This window comes from Pipra filicauda, unplaced genomic scaffold, assembly GCF_003945595.2.
Source record: "Pipra filicauda isolate LSUMZ 115617 unplaced genomic scaffold, ASM394559v2 scaffold143_size2779998_pilon, whole genome shotgun sequence".
Classification (NCBI taxonomy): Eukaryota; Metazoa; Chordata; class Aves; order Passeriformes; family Pipridae; genus Pipra; species Pipra filicauda.
Window position 1 is genome coordinate 2105522 of NW_024103918.1, and position 21174 is coordinate 2126695.

Below are 21174 nucleotides of genomic sequence, written 5' to 3' on the forward strand. Positions count from 1 at the left end.
TGGTACTTAAAAGATTTTTGTCTTCAAGAAGCTACTGAAACATCTTCCTTCCCATCTCAAATGGACACTCTTTATCTTAAGGCTGTAAATATGCAGGACACAGAAATTGGATGCTGGGTTTCAGGTGTATTTTTACCACTCTGTGTACAGTGACTTGAATCCCCCCTCCTCTGCTTTTGGAAATACCTTTTATTGCCTGTTTCAGTACTGTTCTTTCCAAGACTGTTGCGCTGGTGTATTATAACCATTTTGTGATCAAAACTTGGCTTTTCCCCCTCCTTTCTCACAGCTGATTATTCCCTTACTCATAGTGGAAACACATTTATATATCAGTGTCATCTTACTCTGTGTTAAATTCTACTTCATTTCTATTAGCCCAGTTTTTAAGGTCAGTTAGTGCTGATCTATTTCTGATTCATCTTATTCCAATATAATCTACTGGTATCTTCCATATTGTATATTTTAGTGGCTTTTATAAACAACCTTCTTCTGTGCAATAATATAAATTCACACATCTTTTAAAAATAAATGCTTGTCTAAGTCCTGGAGGGACTGTATTGCTGATGTCCTTTCAGCTCTTTCATCCTTTGCAAGTGGGTGATGTCCCCTTTATCTACCTCCTGATCATTTCATGAATCATAGACCTTGCACCTTAACATCTCCTGTGACACCCTGCTGAATGCTTTAGAACAGCCCAAATTAGGTCTGCAGATTTCCCTTTGTTTTAGGCATTCAGTATCTCAGAGAGATGTTGCACTATATGGGTATGATCTACCTCTAGTAAACTGTACTATATTTTATCCCAATTTCCATTGTTCTTTTCCTTTTATCCCAGTTTCAATTATGATATCAAAATGGCTGGTGCACTTAGTCATGAGATTTGTCTGTATTCCCTGGGTAGTGTCAGTTTGTTGCCAGACTAACTGTGTTTCAAGTCTGAAGGTCAGTGCTTGATTTTAATTTCTATACAACACTTTTAAACCATATTAATAGTCACGTTTTTAATGTGTGTAATAAACACTTCTCTGTGCTTCAGTAAGTAAATTATGGTTTAAATTAAAAACTGTACCTGGGAACAGATAGGCTCTGTGATCAGTATGCATCTGTGCTTTTGACTGTACATAGGTTCATTACTCTTTCTCTCAATGGTTAGCTTACATGCTGATAATGTTGAGTATGTGCAAAAGTAGTTTTTTTTACTATGCATCTTTTCTATGAGTTTATGAATGCATGTACAAGACATGTTGAGTTTCATTTAGAATTTTTCAATGGTGTTTCTTGCTCATATTCTCTTAAAGATGGGTGTTATGCTTTTAAGAAAGGCGTACCCATACAGCTTTTAAAAAGCCTCACTATTTACTAACTCCACTGTTTTACTTCCTTCAAATGCTGGATACTGAGTTTCAAGTTGGACTGAAAGTGTAAATAAATTTTGCAATGTATCAGTTCTAACCATGTAATAAATATGTATAAATACATTGGTATTTTATTTACTTAATAAATTAATATATTTTAATTTTTGAATGTGATATTGTTCTGTGGTGTCTGAAGATGTACTCTTCAAACTTAAATAATTAAATGATATAATGAAACTTCCCTACTTAGCTTACTCCTTTCAGTAAAAGAAATTCTACTTCAGGTTCAGACACAATCATTTCTCATTAATTCAGGAATACTGAAAATCATTTCATGGTGTGTGCCATGTACTCTGTCAGCTGGAGCACTGGAAACTGCTAAGTCCACTCTGAAGAGCAGATGTGAAGGTTTTCTGCTCTTCAGTCTCTTCCTTCTTTGCCGACTCCTTTTATTTTCTAGGTGTCTTCTTACTGGAGGAGAAGCCAAGCAAGAGATTTGGAATAAAAAACAAGCTGTACTTTATTTCATCTCTCTCTTAATTTTTAAGATTTTAATCAGCAGAAAACTCCATTTTTACAAGTTAAATAATCTCTCAATAATATATAATTTTTTTCTCTAGTAATAGAGACTAATCAGTTTAGAGCTTTAAGTTTAAAAGCTTGAGAGAGTGGGGAAGCAAAAAGGCATGGGAGGAAAAGGAATCAAACCAAACTTTTTCTTTCTACTTGAATTACAGAGCTGAGAGAGAAGAGAGATTCCCTTGGGTAATCATGTCCTCACTATGTGACTTCTATAAATTTGTATGGAAATTTTTCTTATGAAAGATTAGGACTTTTTTCCCTAGTCTGGTGAGAAATTGAGAGGCTGTGGAATAGCCAAAGCTTAATTCTGTATTTCTCTGCAGCCTTGCCTGCAAACATTAGAGGCAAATACCATAATTCTGTACATAATCCTGTGACTCTAAGATCCTAGTATTGGATTCAGTTTGAGACATTTTCTGTAAATCACATAGTCAATAATGCTAATCTTTCTGTGATTAAATCATAACTTGAAGTGACTGCAAAGGTGTAAACATTTATTTCCTGTCAGAATATTTTCAGAGCTGGCTGCTGAGTGTAGGTACTTATTTGTAGGCCTGAAGAAAATACTTCTTTCACAAAATTGGCAATATTTGTGCATGTTAACTGTAAACTGCTTTTGGTGACTTCCAGCCAATATGTCACTTAGTGGCAGAGAGTATCTGTGCTAACAAAATACCTTGGAAGAGACTAATTTAATTTTGATAACTTCCCGTTTAGTGGAAACATCAGTGACTATAAAGATCTGGGTTTTTTGTGGAAAACAAAATCAAATAACATCAAACACCTCGATTTCTATTTGTCTGTATTGTAATCTACCAAATATTCCCAAGTTTTGGTAATTTTGTCTTAAGAAAAGTTAAAAACTGAGTGTGGATGATAAGACCTACACTTTTTACTAAAGCCATTTCAGCTTTTTGTGTGCAAGAATTGGTAATATCAAGACAGCAGGTTTACTTTCAAAGTGTTGTTTGTCTGTAGTCTTACTCATAGTAGAAGGGAAGGAATACAACCAGTTAAGAACAAAGATGACAGAATAGGTACAAACTCGATCAGAATGTAGGTGGGATAATGCCAATTTAGGAGAAGGTACACGTATTCCAGTGAAATAATCATCTTAGTAAAAATTAACCAGCTATGTAGTTGTGTTGTTTACCTTGGATAAGTGAATTCTGGTAAATTTGTGGGGTTTTGTGAATGATAATTTTTCTTGTTTGTTCTTAACAGGAGCTCACCAGATGTTGTTGTTGGCAGTGTTTATAACACCCCTTAATGATATCTACTCTGACTTCTCAAAATTTCTGGAGATGATAGAGACAACACTGGATATGGAGAAGGTACGGGCTGGTGCGTGGGAGGGGTTTACTTGGCAATTAAAGTTTCTTATTGAACTTTGCAATCTGCTCTACACTCACTAAATTTAATTGATCTTCTATATTAAGCAGTTAGTGATAATTTATCTGTGGAATATATGAAGACTGTTATTAGTATAGCAGTTGAATATCAACAGGATATTCACCTGCTATCTGAAATTATCTAACCAATGAGAAAAGGCTCTGTATACAGAGATGCTGTGGACCTGAAACTATTTTTTCAAAACCTCATCAGTATTGAAAGTGGAGAAGTAATTTTGTAATTTCTCTGCTTCTTTGTATTTTTAAAGTTACTGTGATATGCCTCATATCTAGAATGTAGCCAGAATATGTTTATTACATATTTTTTTGCTTCAAAGAAGTTCATTAGACTTGGTGCTATTTAGTGGGATTAAGTCTTCATAACTAACAGTTTGCCTCTCTGAAAAATTATTGCCTTAGGCTTAAAGACTGACTTTACTTTTCTCCCATTATCTTTGTTAGAGAACTGATAAGATGGATTTTGAAATGGACATACTTGGTTAGAAATGTATTTAATGTTCCTCTCAGCAGGGTCTTTCAGTAATTTTGGTAAACTTGGGAAGTCTTTTAAGATTGCCATAAGTGTCAGTCTCAGTTGACTCTGAAAGGATGAAATCTCTCTAACCTCGTGCCAGACGTTGTGCAAGGGCAAGGTGTCGAACTTGTGGAAACTGCAGTGGCTTTAAAATTTTGAACACGTGTACTTTTCTCCAAAGGCAGAAGCACTGCATTTTATCTCTTTGTATTGTGTTATGCATCCATCAGCTGCCTTCTACTGTTTATGGAAAGACTGTTTGATTGACATGTTGCTGTAATTTGTGATATATGGTAATGAAGAAATTTATAGCTTTATACTAGTTACAGACCATCTGTTGATGCGGTTCGTGTGCCCTGGGACTCTGTTTTCTTTAACTAACAGCTGTTCTAAGCCTTCACCCTTCATAGTCCAGCTCTTTAAACTTCTTTTCAGGTTCTACTTTAAAAATGTTTTGTTGTCCTAAACAGAATAACAAGTCAGTTATTTTTAATCAAGTACCATAGAATCTGTTATGTTGGATTTGATTTTTCCTCCCCATCAAGGTACTGGAAAGTAGCTATAGATAAGCCAACACTGGTTTTACCAGGAGAATAACCCTTGTCTATATGAATGTTAAAACTTGCACTTTGACTTGAAATTCCCCCTAGATTTTTAGGGAGTTCAAACAAAACCAGCTCTATTCTGAGTGCAATTGAAGGATAGGTTGTCATAGCAACTAAATTATGTCAATAATCCATTCTAATATAAAAAGAAACATCTGAGTTCAAAAAGCGTGGGATGTGGTTATTCATTTACCTAGCTGTAATAAAAGTTGAGAAACTGTCACTTCCATTCTTGTCTTTCACAGAATCATAAGAGGCCTTTGAAAAACCCTCTATTCCAACCTCCTCCTCAACTTGGGGCAGCTTCAGTGTTTGTTGGTGCTTTCAGTATACAGCCACCTGGCAGTGGAAGCATGGGGAAGAGAGAGAAAAAAGATGAAATACAACTTATTTAATCTGTATTTGTTTTGCAGTTGAATCAGACACCAACTATCATAAATAACATTGCATTACAAAATTATACGTGTTTTAAAAATTGAATAAATGATTAAGTGAATTCATTTCACTGTGTATGATCAGGGAGGTAATTTTTTTTTTATTGCCTCTGTTCATGTGAATTTTTTCTTGTTATTTTTCCCTAGGTGGATAATCATGAATTTCTTGTCAAGTCTTCTTTTGATCCTAATTTAACAGAATTAAGTGAGAAGATGAATGAACTGGAAGAGCAAATGCAGTCCTTGTTAAAGACTGCAGCCAAAGAACTAGGTAGGGTTTGGAACTGCCTTTGATTCTTACCTCCTTTGTAAAATGTTTTGCGATCAAGTGATGAAAACTGGTACAGAGGAGTTAAGGTATGTTTGTATTATTTTGTTGTTGGATTGGTGTGACTTTAGTTGTCGCAGTACAATCTGTTGAAAACAGAGTGATTTTTGGTTTAGAACCTGGCCTTTATTTTTTTTTGAAGACAGCATTCCGAAGCATTTCAGAAATTATCAAGCGTGTTGCAATATACTGCAGAATTCATTTTGTAGAACTGTAACGCATCAAACTCTTGGCTAAGTCTAGTTCTGTTTTACATCCTTTGAGGACATGCATTGAAACTTCGCCCCCCCCCCCCCCCCCCCCCCGTGCATTCTCCTGAGTGTCCATTCAGGACATGCTAGTTTTCTTTTTATGTTTCTTTGCAAAATGTAATGTATAAGCAAATGAGACATTTAAAGAATTGATTACCCTATGCAGAAAGTTCCATGTGCAGCTGATGAATCAGGCATTCAAAGAGCAACTTAAAAAAACAAAAGCCACCAACTTTTAATGCAAATGTGGCAAGGAAAACTGGCAACACCATTTTAGGTTACACCTTTAAGGGCTTGCATATTTTTTGTAGTCTTGGTACTTTTTTTAGTGTAAACAAGATACCTGGATGAAAAGAAGGAAAGAAAAGATCGTGTAGGGATGAGATGAGAAATCTCACCAGCAGAAGTATGTGTTAGTAGAAGGATCACAAGAGTATAGGTGCTGTGCTTGCAGCAGCAATGCAGAATGTCCTTGCAATTTGCTATGAACATTTTTCACTTTTCTGGAGAATTCATAGCAATACAGTAATTGTGAGCCTGATTTGAATATGCAGTTTGAGAGCATATCAATGTCAGAGCAGAGAATGTATCAGTGTGCTCCTATTGGGTCTGGATATTTCTCATACCTGTACGGAATCAAAGCAAGTCTGCTGAATTGGCTTATGGAAACTGGGGAATAGTGAGCAGAAATAGGACAGGGTGCTGGATTTGTGATAATACAGTTGCTTTCTTTTTCTTTCTTTTCATCCAAAAGGTTTGGAAGCTGGCAAAAGTATCAAACTGGAGACAAATTCACAGTTTGGGCATCACTTTCGAATAACTTGCAAGGAGGAAAAAGTTCTCCGCAACAATTCAAAATATGCAATAGTTGATACACAGAAGAATGGTGTGAAATTCACCAACAGGTATGAGGTCATCTTGGTGCTTTTTCAAGCCTATTGTGAAGTAATAGGATTGTTCCTTTTTAATTATACCGATGAACTGGTTTCCCTGCATCTTGAATGGCTGAATTTTCACATTTTTAATTGGCTCACAGATTGAAATATGGAGCAAGACTGGCATGAAGGAAGAATAGTCATACAGTTTATGTTAAAAGCTGCATTCCCCATTGCCAACTGTTAGCTATTTTTGGTCCTTTGACTTGGGCTAATTCCTCCGTTTTAGCTGCAGCAAGTAGCATAATTGCAGTCACTCTGAAGTGTTTATACAGACACTTTTACAAGCTGCAGTAGGGAAAGAGCTATTTATGTTTATCACCAAATATGACATGCAGCAATTTTGTTGGTGATTACCTTTTCTTTGTTCCAAGTCATGCTCTAATGTTAGTCCTATGTATTGAACATCAATTCAGTGCCTCTTTTGATTAAGCTATTTAAAAATTCCAGTCTTCAGGCTGATGCTGTTTCAGTGTCTCCTTGTCTGGACAGCAGTTCTGTCACAGGTCAACTGAGCAAAAAGTCTATTTTTTCTTTGTTGAATTTTAGCTCTTTTAGAGCATTCTAGAAGGAGCAAGGACTACATCGGTCATCTAATGTCTCTGTTCTTCAGTGTTTTTCCTCAGAGCAAACTAAAGTAGAAAGTTAGATATGCAGAATTGGGTGATAATCTCTTATCTCTCCCTCAAAGCACATCCACCTTGGAAATTAGATCCTATCTGCAAGTTAGATGACTGTAGCCCAAGGCCTTACCCAGGGGCCCATCCTTCAGGCATCCTTCACAGCCTAGCAGGGCAGAAGTTCCAGTGCTGAATCACTCTTTGTGAAAACTTTTCTGATCTGATCTAATGAGAATTTTCCTTTCAGAAACTCGAGGTCTTAGTATCTCATTCTTTTGTTGTGCACCTTCAAGAAGAGTCTGGTGCCTCTTCCCTCTGGGCTGACTTCAGATTCTTAGCCTGGGCAGGCACCTCTGTCAGCCTGTCCTTGTGTACCATGTGCTCCAGCTCTGTATCTTTGTGGTGACCATCTGCTCCAGGTTTGATCTCTCTCACAGGGAAGAAGAAAACAGAGACAGCTCTGCAGATATGGTCTCACAAGTGCTGAATAGAGGGGAAGAATTGCTTCCTTCAACATGCTGGGTCCAGTCTTGCTAGTGCAGCCAACATGGGCTTGGCCTTCTCTGCCTCAGGGCACACTGCTGCCTTGTGCTCAGCTTCTTGTCCACTGGATCCCCCAAGTATTTAATGATTTTTTTTATTGTTTGGACTACAGTCTCTACTATTACATGAAGTTATTTCATCCCAGGTGCAGGACTTTACGTTTGCCTTTGCTGAAATTGTTGTCCACTTATTTTTCAAGTCTGTAGGTATCCCAGTGAATAGCAGCCGTGTCCTCCCGCGTACTGTCAGCTCTCCTTCCTGTGGTATTGTTCACAGTCTTTGAGAGTTTATTCAGCCCCATCATTCAGGTTGTTAATCAAAGCATAAATAGTATCAGCCCCAGTATCAACCCTAAGAAATGCCTCTGATAATCAGCCACTAATTGGACTTCAGCCTTCTGACAAACCTGTCAATGGCAGGTCCCAGAGAAAACTAATTTTTAAGTCTCCTGCATGTGCTACCTGGAAGGGTAAAAGCAGCAGAATTTAATATATCATGCAGTCTGTTTCAGACAAACCCTGCTTGTACTGCTCTATGTCCTGCTGGAATTAGCAGCAGAGAAGGGAGTTTACTGAGAGAGAGATCTTGATTGACAAACAAGTATGAGGAGCTCTGCCTACAGGGGAAGGTTGGTTTCAAGACAGGGCTATTACCAGTAGTGACTGTTTTCTGTTAATCACTCACTTTCATAGTAATAAATCCTTTGCTTTGAAAAGGAGGGCAAACATATTGGTTCACACCAACCAATGTGTTGGTGTATTTCACACCAATTTACTTAAATGAACAAAGTGTAAGCCTTAATTGCATTTTGTTTTAACATTTACTCAGAGGATATTTTTTAAAAACATCCCTGAAATTTAAAACAGCCTTTTCTGCTTCTAGATATATTATGAATCTAAATGTATGATGAAGTTAGGCTTTTCTGTAACTGAGAAGATGGTACTTAGAACCTGTTCTGTGTCATCTGTTACTTTCCCTTAGGGAAGCAGCCCATGCATCACTAATAAAACAGATTTCTCTGTGCTTACTTGAGTTATAGTTGCTTCTGTTGGTGGTGCTAGAAGCACAAGGCTGACTTCTGCTTATAGTGTGGGTACACTACTCGAGTGTGTTTCTTATTCAATCTTGCAGACCATGCTCCTTGTTTGAGAGACGAACTTGAGAAAACTAAAGACTTGTTTAAACTCTTGATTTCAGCTTGCCTTATTTTGAAGACTAGAACCTGTTCTCAGTGACAGTAGTTCACTGAGGTTTTTACTAAATGAAATAAGTCAATGCCTTCAGCTCTGATAAGCCTACTGTAGGACTCTGGGCTAATTACACAGTTGCTTAGCAGCAATTCTTCTCTACCAGTTCTATAATGTGCCGCATCCCATAGCAAAATGGCCAGAAATTCAGCTTTAAGCGATAGTCCTTATCACATGGAGTGTCTATAACAAACAACTACTGGAAGATTTTGAAGAATCATGTGTTGATGCTAGAATTGGTGGTTTGGCCCTTGTGGGTGTTCTTCAACTTGGAATTAATATTGCAGATATCCTGGTGTGAACGAATTGTAGATTAGTTGCTTTGTGGTCCTTGTGCTGAACCTTGCTCTTAAGACAGGTGGGGGACAACTGGTATTGGCTCATAGATGAGGAGCCAGAAGTTTGGCATTGCAGGTGAAGACAGAACACCACGGCTTCTAAATATTATTATTTTTTTCACAGCAAACTGAGCTCTGTCAATGAAGAATATAAAAGGAACAGAGAAGAGTATGAAGAGGCTCAGGATGCAATTGTTAAGGAAATCATTAGCATTGCTTCAGGTGAAAATGCCAGTTTTGATGGGTATCACAGTCTGGAATGCTGGGAGGACTTGCAGTTACTTTGAGAGCCTTCTGTAGAGGCTCTCATTCCCCACAGAATTAACGTGAAAAGTGAGGTGTGGCTTTCAGACAGTTGTTGGAAGATTGAAATATGTTGTCTTCTGTGGTCAGACCCTTTCCTGGCATTGCTACAAATGGGCAGTGATGAGGTGTGTGCAAATGCTAATCCCATGGAAGGGACAAAAATAAGCCCATAAAGGCCACATCTATCCTTCACCTACCTCCCTGACTCTGGGCACCTTCACCCAAATGGCAGAAGTGGTAAAGGACAACAGAGAACTGAGGGAGTGGGACCCGAGGTCTGTGAAGAACGTTGGTATGCAATATAAGATCAAGTTAGTCATTGCTTAAATGGTGCAATAAAAAAATCCTTGTTTTCATAAATAATTACCATATATTTTGCTCCAAGATTGCCTGCTGACAGAGCATTCTTTAGTATTCTTCACCAAAAGCAAAAGAGACATTGGGGAATTTGGGCTGTAGACTCCTGTACCTCATCCCTTTCACCGGAGAAAACCAAACACCTAAACTTAGAACTGTTACTGGGGATGCTGGGCCATCCAGTCTGGTTCTCTGGTATCACAGGCGCTGTATCTCATAGACCTCTCCCTCCCATCATTCACATAAACATAGATGGTTGCTGTGCCTGAAGTGTCTGTGCTGTGTCTCTTTGCTTGCCTGAGCACCAGAATACAGTGTATTATGGAGGAAAGAAAGGTACTGGATTTCCAGCCATCTGCCACTGCGAGTGTTTGCCTCCTGTACTAGGTTAAGCTGTTTCTCACTGTCTGGGTGTTGAGCGAAAATAGTCAACATGGCCTCAACTCTTCCCTGTCTTAGTCTGAAGAAGTCCCCTTAGTATTCAAGGCATGGGAACTTTAGGATTACATCTTGGACTCTCCCAGAAGGTGACTGCCACCATGAACAAAGTTGTTAATGCAGATGAACTGATTTTATGGGCTTGCTACAGGCTTTAAGACACCTCTTCAGCAAGGGCAAAAAAATTGCTAACAGTATTGAATTTGTGTGTCTCCCTAATCAAAACAGGTTATGCAGAGCCAATGCAGACAATGAACGACGTGGTAGCTCAGTTAGATGTGATTGTCAGTTTTGCTCACGTGTCCAACGGAGCACCGGTGCCATATGTCCGTCCTGTCATTCTGGAAAAGGGACAGGGGAGGATTGTGCTGAAAGGTGCAAGGCATCCTTGCCTCGAAATGCAGGATGAGGTGGCTTTCATCCCCAATGACGTTACATTCGAGAAGGGCAAGCAGATGTTCCACATTATTACTGGTAAATACTTCTGTTCTCTTTTTCTGTTGTTATTTACTTTATAAATGTCTTGAGTATTTCCAATAATGATGTTTTTTTAAAAAAACCTAACCAACAAAATAAGCAAAACAAACCAGCAATTTAATAGAACTCTGTCAAAACAATTTCTCTAATCAACAAACAGCTAGTAAAGTACTTTTCTTTCTGAATGGGGAATAAGATTTAGCTCTGTAAAAGAAGAGAGGGTGTTTGTAAGCTACTGTTGTTTATTATATTAAAAAAAAGAAAGTGTCCATAATATTCTAGTGAAATGTTACCTTTGATTACGGATATTCTACATGTTTCTGCACATACAGGCATATTTCTCATCATCCAAACTAATATTAATGGATTTGGTTATTGTGATTGTAGTTATGGTGCACTCTTTGTAGAAGGCGATCACTAATTTCGAAAGAGTCATTCATGAAGAGAGAGGCTGCTAGGACAGTAGAAAAGAAGAATTTAGTCCTTCTTTAATGTTTTCTTTGCCTTAGTGAATGTAACTCCACAAACCAGGCAACCTCAGGAGCTGGAGAACCTGAAACTGCTTAAGTGATTTGGAAAATTCCACTGGGTATCAATTGTACTGTAGCCACATAGGCATCTTTTGTAGGCAAGATTTTAAGCAGCCTCTTCATTAGTGTTTTCTTTGTTAAGTATTAAGGTTGATTTTAAATGCAAAACATGTTTCAATGACGGTACCATTTTTTACCCTTTTCTCTGGTGTAATTAAGATAATTTTACTACGCAGGAAAACATTTTTAGTGTTTATAGATTTAATTGAATCTTAATTTCCATCCATATGTCCTTGACATACATTCTGAGTAGCAAAGATCTGAAATTAGAGAATGATTAATGAACACTTCTAAGATAATCAAAAAGCAAAACTGAAAATCTGAAAAAATTCATGGTAAGACACTTGTTTTTCTGGTTAGCAAAAGCATAAAATTGGTTTTAGTGATCAGTTTTCTGAAAAATAATTTTTATTTCATTTATACTTCATTACAATTAACTTATTAATATCTGGGTTTGCTGATTTTAAATCACCCATTAGCTTTTACCCACTCTATATCTAAGTTGTTTCATTTTTACAGGGAAATTTTAATTGTCTTTTGAGGTGAAAACAAATTAATATTATTCTTGAGCAGCAATACTGATGACTTTAAAGGTTTAGGTATATTTTAGATGACTGCTTGTACTTCTGAAAAGTCCTAAAACTTATGCTCTCTGATCACTTTTCTTTTTGAAAAAGCACAGTGAGAAAGATGAACAAACCAGCCAAGTACTGGAGCCACTTGTTGCACCTGTTAGACAAGTTTGCTACTTTTTACTGGCAAGAGAGTTATAAGTTTAAACATTCTTTGTTTTAATTTAGAGCCTGTTCTCCTCTAAAAGAACTGTTGAATTGTAAAAAGATGATGGTTTTTTAATTATTTTTTGCAAAATTTCTTCTCTAGGACCTAACATGGGGGGAAAATCAACCTACATCCGGCAGACAGGAGTGATTGTTCTTATGGCCCAAATTGGGTGTTTTGTTCCGTGTGACTCTGCAGAAATAACCATTGTGGATTGTATCCTGGCTCGGGTGGGAGCAGGAGACAGTCAGCTGAAAGGCGTGTCTACTTTCATGGCTGAAATGCTGGAAACTGCTTCAATCCTTAGGCAAGTCCTGTGCTTATTTGGTTGTGTTGGTTGGGGCTGATGGGGAAGGACATGCTCTAAGAAAGATGCATTGATGTTTTTCTTTTGTGTAGAAGAACCTCAGTGGAGGATCTCAAGGCCTTTTTATCTGGTTCATAAGTTCTTGAAGTTGCCTTCTGTTTATTTCAGCGGTCAATACAGAGCTGCTACCGGGAGGCCAAAGTCTGAACGGGACAAAGGAACTAATTTGGAATGATCTGTGTGACACTGTGTTTGCACTTTATTTGTATGTTGTTATGTAAATAGGAAAGGTCTTTTGCTTCTTCATAACTTGTGATACTCCAATATCCTGAACTCATGCTGTTCTCAAACATTATAAAATGCTCTTGTGTTTTTAGGACAGCATCTGAAAACTCCCTGATAATTATTGATGAACTGGGAAGAGGAACTTCTACCTACGATGGCTTTGGCTTAGCATGGGCTATCTCAGAATACATTGCTACCAAAATCTGTGCTTTCACTATGTTTGCTACACATTTTCATGAACTGACAGCTCTTGCTGACGAAGTGCCAACAGTAAATAACCTACATGTTACTGCTCTGACCACTGATGACACACTGACGATGCTTTATCGTGTCAAGGAAGGTAAGACTGTGTATATGGTGAATCAGGGTAAACTTCATTTTGCCCTGAGAGAGGAAAAAGTCTTAATGGGGGGAATAAATTAATGTCATACTTCAGGCTTTGGTTTTATAATAGACACATTCTTCTCTGTCCGTAGGGAGTGTGTACGGCAGGAGCTGTGACCATGTGTGAACGCAGTTGGTGATGATGTTGATGATTATTTGTTAAGACTTCTAGGTTGTTTCTGCCACTCAAGTTGGTGCTTTTGAGTCACTCCCTTTTCCTTTTTTAAGGACCAGAGGGAATGGTTCCAAAGGGTTATTTTCTGTTTTCTTAAATCAGCCATTTTAACGTGCTGGTTGGAAATACTTATGTTCCTTAAACTGTTCTTTTAAAAGAAATGAGTGCAACTTTTATGTACTGGCAATTTTTAATAATGTCTATTTCATTGTGATAAGATTTAGTCTTATGTTGCCCAATTTATGCAGTAGTTTGATGTAGGAAAAATCATATGGTTTATTTTTAGCAAATGGCATCATAGTGAAACAACAAGTAGCCTGTTTTGTTAGTGTAAAATCAGTTAGATGTATTTAATTAAAATCCTTTAATGGATCCAGTTATTCCTTCAGTGTTAAATTAAACAATTTTTTATTAGGCATAAATTTAATCTGTTCACTGCAGAAAACAGTTCCTCCTGCTTCTCTATATCCCCAATCATTTCTTGTTCCCTTCAGCAGGAGCCTGTATTTATGCTACATAAAGGAGGGCTGTGTAACTGTGGCTTGCAAGGTGTGCTCGTTTATGGCCTTCTAATTTAGTTGTCAACCCTACAGTGATTTTTTTATTGTTCTCGTTAGAGCATTTCAGTCAGGTTGGCAACCTCTGGACCGATATTTTGATTTAAAATGTGGGCAGAGTACTGTTACTCTATATTCTCACTTAAAAATGCCTCTTAATTTTCCTTTTCTGAGTTCCACAATGAAGGAATGAGTTAGATGACTCTCAAATAGGTAGAACATGGCTCCTGTAGAGCACTCTGGCTAGACTGGATCTGATCAACAGCTTACCTTGTGGAGTGGTTTTGTCTCAAAAAAGGAATAATTATTTGAGGAGTTAGGCTGTTAACTTTACTAAAAGAATTACTCAGTATCATCCATCCTTGTTAAGGCTAAGGAGCTAGTCCATGTCTCATCTCAAATCCTGGAGACTGACGTTTACTTATATCTTTTTTGTTAAGGATTTAATCTTACTGGTACAATTGCTGTACTACATTCCTCATTTTAAAAGCTGTTTTGTTATGCTGACATATCAAACACTTGCTTTTGCTTACCTTGTTCATCCTAATAACTCTGCTATTTGTGAACAGTGCATGTTCAGTATGTATTATCTTGGCACTCTCTCCACTGTTTCCTCATTTTTTTAGCCAGTTTAGGACTTTTCAGTTCATTCCTTCTGACATATATTGTTCTGAAATGTAATTCGTATGCTGCCCAGCTATCAAATTTTACTGAGATGCTTTTAAAGATATTTTTTATAATCTTCACAGGCTATCACCATACTATTAAATGTCCTTAGATAATTGGTAAATGTGGTTTTATCTCCTGATCTGAGCCTCCCTGGAGTGGTACCATGCAAGTTTTGCTCCTATGACATTACTAATTATTTCTTACTCGTTTCTTCTGGTTTTAAATCCATGAAATTACTTCATTTCTTGCCCTTTGATTACATGTATGACCATTTCTAATCTGGTATTCCCCTCTGGCTATAATCTTCCAATTAGATTTTGGATACTTTTCTCTAAGATTAGGAGACCGCTCTGAACAAGGGGAATCACAGCAGGACCAGAAGTACTGCTCTCCTCTGGTTTTACTGAGAGTCTGCTTACAGCTGGGTAGATTAGCTCTGGCTGCCACAGCCTTGTTTCTTTTAACCCTGAGTCCTTGCCTTTTGGGATCTTTATTCCTTAGAAATGCTCTTGGTTCGTGCACTTTTCCAGGCTTCTGAGTATTAGTCCAGAGTGCTGCGGTCCTGGCACCCAGCCTTGCCCATGGAGAGGCAGTGTCTGTGGTTCTTCCCGAGTGTGCTGTTTCCCATCTTCTGCAGCATATGTTGAGCTCCTTCCACCAAGTGACGGTTCAGAGCCCTCTGAATGCGTTGCTCAAATCAGTGCTTAGAAGATGATTTAGTGTGGCATGGGAACTGAAGAAAAATATAGTAATAAGCTGCTGCAAGCACACATTGAAACTATGAGTGGTTTTGGTGCAGCAGGAGCTGGTGATGTACATTATCTTCAAACAAACCTTCTTTATTTAGATGCCTTATTTTGAGCACGTTGGTTGGGGAGGGAATTAATATACACTGTATCAAAACCTTCTACCTTCTACATCCTTTGGAATAGCAATTCTTACGATAAAATCCCCTAATACTTCCCAGATAGTTGGGTGAATTTTCTTTCTTCAACCCACTCCTTTTGTTTTTTATACCTGTATTAATGCAACTATTCTGGTCCTGATAAAAATTCTAGAAGCCCATTTTCATATTTTTCTTGAATCATCTTTGCCGTTTTTAGTCATACCCACCTTTTCTCTGTACGTGCAATGTCTTTTCATTCCATCCATTTTCTTGGAAGTGCTATTGAGTGTAGAGGCACAGTAGTTTGTATCTATCTACTATCTATCTATCTACCTATGTATGTATGTATCTATCTATCTATCTACCGAAGAGATACAACGTTATGAAGTCTTCATCTTAAAATACCTGGTCTAAAATTGGATCTCTCTCACATAAGTTTTTGCATTTAGTGTTGTGCTCTTTCCCTTTTGGAAGTGTTAAGTTGCTCTGACAAGGATGTGAGTAGAGGCAGCTTGGATACAGCTGTGTTTTGAAACAAATAACAGGTTTCATGTCATTTGAAATGCATAACTAAATCTGAAGTGTGTGACAAGGAACTTTTTATACAGTATGTTCAACCCTGTCTTCATGCTTCAAGAGTGTGAGAAGATCTCTGAAAGAGGAGACACAGAAAGTACTGTTCTCCAGGCCTCTGCTCAGGATTCTCTGAGTGAGAACCAAGTTAGCTTTGTGTCTGGGAAGGTGTGTGTTTTTAGTATAAAATCAAGGAGACTAGTTTCTGCTTAAAAATGGTAGTCTCCTTTTGAGAAGTTTAAGAGATTACAAGGTTAATAAAACAGAAAAAAACCTAAATGCTAAGTTTTCCTTTACCTCTTCTTTGGATACCCAGTATTTAATAGATGATTAGTTAACTGTCATTTTGCATGTGTAATTCATTTATTCATAACTCTTGGCTGGAGACCAGAATTAAAAGGATGTAGTAATATTTGTGGGGTGCCAAATGGAATTATGATAATGTAAACTAATGAAGTTGACAGATTTTGAAAATTGTTTTATGTAACCATGTATAATTTAGATATTTTGAGCAATTATGAGAACTTTTCTTTCTCAACCAAGTGTTATAAACCATGTATTAATTAAAATAAGTGTAAACTTAAAGTTGAAAGGTTTTGATATAATTAGAGGGGACTCCTGGAGACTGAGGAGTTATGTGCTACAGATGCAAAGGAGAAAAGGGATGTTTGAGAATGCAACATTTTTAATATTTATGCATACACACACATATATATTTATATAAATAACTAATTTATATTATATAAGTGTGAGAGATATATATTAAAAAAGAGGCAAATTACTATATACTGCAGACTGTGCTGAAGTGCTTTAATAAAAATCATTATTCAATGTCATTCAAGTAGTAGAGGGAAATTCTTTCTGCCTGAAGAATTTTCCATTTCTTCCTGAAGCACTTTGGAGCTCTGCAATTACTGCTCTAAGAGAGCTTAATTAAATAAGAGCATATTCTTTAGTCTGTGTTATCAGGTTTAGTTCAAAAGGTAAATCAGAAAGTGTTGGGGAGAACCAAATGATGATACACACTTAATTCTTCAGAACAGAGAACTATTACAAGCTTGTTCATATAATTTCTATGTAGCCATATTATCTTTTGAGCATTGTTAACTCTTGGGTTATTTCTCTGCATCCAGGTTTTTGTGACCAGAGTTTTGGAATACATGTAGCAGAGTTGGCAGCTTTCCCAAAACATGTGATAGAAAGTGCAAGAGCGAAAGCCTTGGAGCTGGAGGAGTTTCAGAACATTGGCAAGTCCAGGGACTCTGAAGGAGAACCATCAGCCAAGAAACCCTACAGAGAGAGAGAGGTTTGCTATCAGAAATGTTTTTTAAAAGTTTTTTTGCTGGAATAGCTCAAGCAAAATAGTTTAAGGATTCAGATTCCCCCAGTGCTTGAGGATAATTACCTTTAATACATTTTTCCATAACAAAATGTTTTAGCTATGAAGTTTTTAAGAATTGAAGAGATGTTCAGGGATAGTGGGTTTTGATTTAGATTCATTTCAACTTAACATACGCAAGAATTTTATCTAAAGACGTAGTTGTGAGGTTGAAACTCATTTTTTTTCTTAAAGAATAGTGATCACCAGTGAGTATGATTGGTGAACAACTGGGGTCATACAAAGGACCATGTCTCTGCCTGACCTTTGGAGTTTTATTTATGCTGTGAACCAAGCCAGAATTTTGTGTTCATCACTTTTGTTGACTATTTAATTTGTGTGCAAAGTTTCTTGGGACTTAAGACAAAGCTTTATTATAACTGTGTAGATTATTCTTAGCTCCGCAGTTGGATTGCACCTGGTTTTGCTCCCCCTTGTTTGAGAGCTCATTAGTGCCAATTTCTTAAAGCTCAATGTGCTCAGATCTGTTCACATCACAGAAAAGCTGAGTACACAGCTTTCTCCTTTGTGCCTTTCCGTGTCCCATCAGTACTAAGACATCTCACAAGCTGATCATATCAAAGGACCTGGAATGTCTGATTTACAGATGTTATGAAGTTCTTCCCATTTCACATGAGAGAATTTTAGCTTGGCTTTCTCTACTCAACTGGGAAGTAAAATCTTCTTGGCTTTACACGGTCTTTGAGCACAGGTTGAGGAAACCCACATCTCATCATAGATCTGATCATGTCTACATTGTATAATACAATTGTATAATGTTGACTGAACTGTTTTTTCTCCCTTTGCCTTCTTTTTAAAGAAGCTTCATTAGCAGGCAGTGTGAAAGAAAACAAGGGCTTGCAGGAAGCTTTCTCAGGATATCCTGTGTCATCTTGTTGCTGGATTAAGAATCCTTCCATTGACATCTGTGGCAGCCTTCTAGGAAATCCATGTGCTACCTTATGGCTTGCATTGGTTTTCACCAGTTCAGGTCCTCCTTGCTGTGTGCATAGAAATATGCTTATAGATCTTAGTTCTGTGTCCCAGCAGTCGATCTGAAACTTCACAGCCTTGCACCTCATTTATCTCTTCCTGGCAATCTTGGTAATACTCCAGTGTATGGAAGCCTTGAAGTGTTAGTCCATATCCAAAGCACTTTCTACATTTAAAAAGCCTTTGCTTTAGACAGAGGCTGTTATCTGTTACTTTGTTTTCAATTTCGGAGGTCAACTGCATTTGTTCCTGACTCAGTAAGTGGATCTGATGTTGTAGATGAATGATCTCTGTTTTGTTGTACTTTTACTGCCAGGAGATTTTCTTTCAAACTACCTCAGTTGCTCCACTATTACCTTTCCTTTGTCAGTGTGCTAGATGTCATGGTGAAGAAATTTTCAGATTAGTTGGACCTGGCTGCACGGTCATACGTTGATGTAAATTAAATTGACACAGCAAACACTTGTGACAAATACAGCATCATGTTTTATTCTTGGATATTTCAGTAATACATAATATTTCATAAACTCTCTAGGCAATAGAATGGCAGAGCTTTAGATGTCTCACCCAGGCAATTTATCTGCCTTGGTTGACATCACATTTAGAGGGAAAAGTGTGCTATTACATTTCCGAGTGCTTTGGAGACTTGTGCACTGAAAACTGCATTAGCCTTACATGATAGGGGAAAATTAAGAAAACCTTTTAGTAGAATTCTAAAATACAGAGGACTGGACAAAATTCTGTATTATGGGCAAATTGTTTCCAATACAGGGATTCTGAATACTGTTCACTGAAATGTTTGTTCTTGCTATTCAAGTCAGATTGTTTAGAAGTTCCACTTCGCCTGTTTGTATAAAAGCATATGCATAAAGCTTAATTATCATCTGTTCTCCTTGGTGACGACCACTCTCCAGTTGCTTGGTTACAATTCGTTCTTTCCTTTTGCATGTTGAAACATTGCTTTTGATTTACGGTCCCCCCTAAAAGTAACTAGTTTGGGTAATATGGCCATTCTTATGCTGTTGTTGCTGGCAATCCTCACCTCATGTGGCTGCACACTGGGATTAAATGTGGAACATATATAGGACATCTCAATGTTAAGTATTGTACTTCTGCTGATCAACTGATGCTTTTTGCTCAGGGATTGAAAGGGAAAAGAACTCCTGATGCCAGTATAACTGGATTGTTCTGGTGTTGAAAACTTGATAGCAAGTGCAAAAACAACCATGTTTTTTGCCTGCACCGAGTTTCTCCTGATGAACAGTGCTTTGTATCTTTAGGGAATTTGCAAAAATCCTGCTTGCAATCTAAACATTCTTTCTGTTTTCTTTTACTTCTCTTCCCTCCATTTCAGGAAGGTGAAAAGATAATTCAGGATTTTCTTTGTCAAGTGAAAGCATTGCCCCTGACAGACATGTCAGAAGAAGACATCAAAATCAAGCTGAAACAGCTGAGAAATGATGTGCTGGCAAAGAACAACAGTTTTGTGAATGAAATAATTTCTCGAATGAAAGTTACATCATTATAGGTGTGAGAACAGCATACAGCTCTTGAAGCCTATTTTGCATTGAAAGAACTATAATTTTCTTGTCTTGTAGCTTTTATACTTTATGATACTTGTACTGATGTATGTAGGCATTTTTTTTCTTGGATTGTAATTATTTTGTAAAAAATTCTGAGCACATTATGTGCCAGATTCCTGCTTTAGTTGTGACCACTGTACTCTTCTAGAAGTTTTCAATAAAGTGCTTTTTCATATTGAGAGAATTATTGGCGGCACAAACAGAATGCGTAGTATTTTACCAGAAGTGTGCTAGAAAATGTAACAGTTGAGGTGGCATACAACTACCACAGCCTTAAAAAACAACAGTGCATACACAGAATTTTTATCCCATACCATGATTCTTTTCTGTGGGATGCAATTATATTAATTAATTCATCGAAGATTTAGTAAGGCTATGTTAGTGCTCCATTAGAAAAAAACCCCATCTGATCTAAGTGTGCCCAGGTGGCCAAGAAGGCCAATGGCATCCTGGCTTGTGTCAGAAATAGTTTGGCCAGCAGGACCAGGGCAGTGATTGTCCCCCTGTACTTGGCACTGGTGAGGCCGCACCTCGAATCCTGCGTCCAGTTCTGGGCCCCTCACTACAAGAAGGACATTGAGGTGCTGGAGCAGGTCCAGAGAAGGGCAACAGAGCTGGTGAAGGGTCTGGAGCACAAGTCTTATGAGGAACAACTGACAGAGCTGGAGGTATTTAACCTGGAGAGAAGGAGGCTTATGGGGGGACCTTATTGCTCTCTACAGCTCCCTGAAAGAAGGGCGTAGTAAGGTGGGAGCTGGTCTCTTCTCTCAGGACAAAAAGAAACAGCCTCAAGGTACTTAAAAGATGTGTAGACTTAGGGACATGGTTTAGTACTGGGCTTGGCAGTGCTGGCTTAATGGTTGGACTTGATGAGCTTACAAGTCTTTTCCAACCAAATGTTTCTATGGTTTTCCAGAAATCTTTTACATGTGTCCTTGCACAGAGCTGAGGAGGGGTGGGATGGATAGGATTTTTTTTTGTTTTCTCTGTGGATGGCAATGCTTGACTCACATATACTGTGGGCCTGCTCTTTATGCCTGAGCGGTGATAAGTCTTGCATATTTTGGTGGGTTTGTAATGAAAGCAGAGGCTGGAGTGAAGTTACAGTTTAACTGGAACTTCTGAGTTGGTCGTGATTTGTGAGGTCTGTCTACAAGGTAAGAATGCATTGATTTTTATCTGATGTACTTCTCTCATTGAGACAGTTTGAAAGCATGCTGGTAACAAGTTTATTTTCTCCTTGAAATTTAGCATTTTAAATTGTAGCTCAAG

General features: G+C 37.8%; 1 protein-coding gene across 1 annotated transcript in view; it reads left to right on the top strand.

The window, feature by feature from the left end:
• Nucleotides 1-20086, top strand: part of MSH2 (mutS homolog 2) — a 46250-nt gene extending 26164 nt beyond the window's left edge. Inside the window, exons 8-16 of the mRNA XM_027713020.2 lie at nucleotides 3162-3271; nucleotides 5050-5173; nucleotides 6236-6386; nucleotides 9289-9386; nucleotides 10494-10739; nucleotides 12215-12419; nucleotides 12797-13044; nucleotides 17082-17254; nucleotides 19674-20086. Of these exons, the coding sequence (XP_027568821.1) occupies nucleotides 3162-3271; nucleotides 5050-5173; nucleotides 6236-6386; nucleotides 9289-9386; nucleotides 10494-10739; nucleotides 12215-12419; nucleotides 12797-13044; nucleotides 17082-17254; nucleotides 19674-19847 (1529 nt within the window). The 3' untranslated portion in view covers nucleotides 19848-20086. The remainder of the gene's footprint in view (nucleotides 1-3161; nucleotides 3272-5049; nucleotides 5174-6235; nucleotides 6387-9288; nucleotides 9387-10493; nucleotides 10740-12214; nucleotides 12420-12796; nucleotides 13045-17081; nucleotides 17255-19673) is intronic.
• The last annotated feature ends 1088 nt before the right edge of the window (nucleotides 20087-21174 follow it).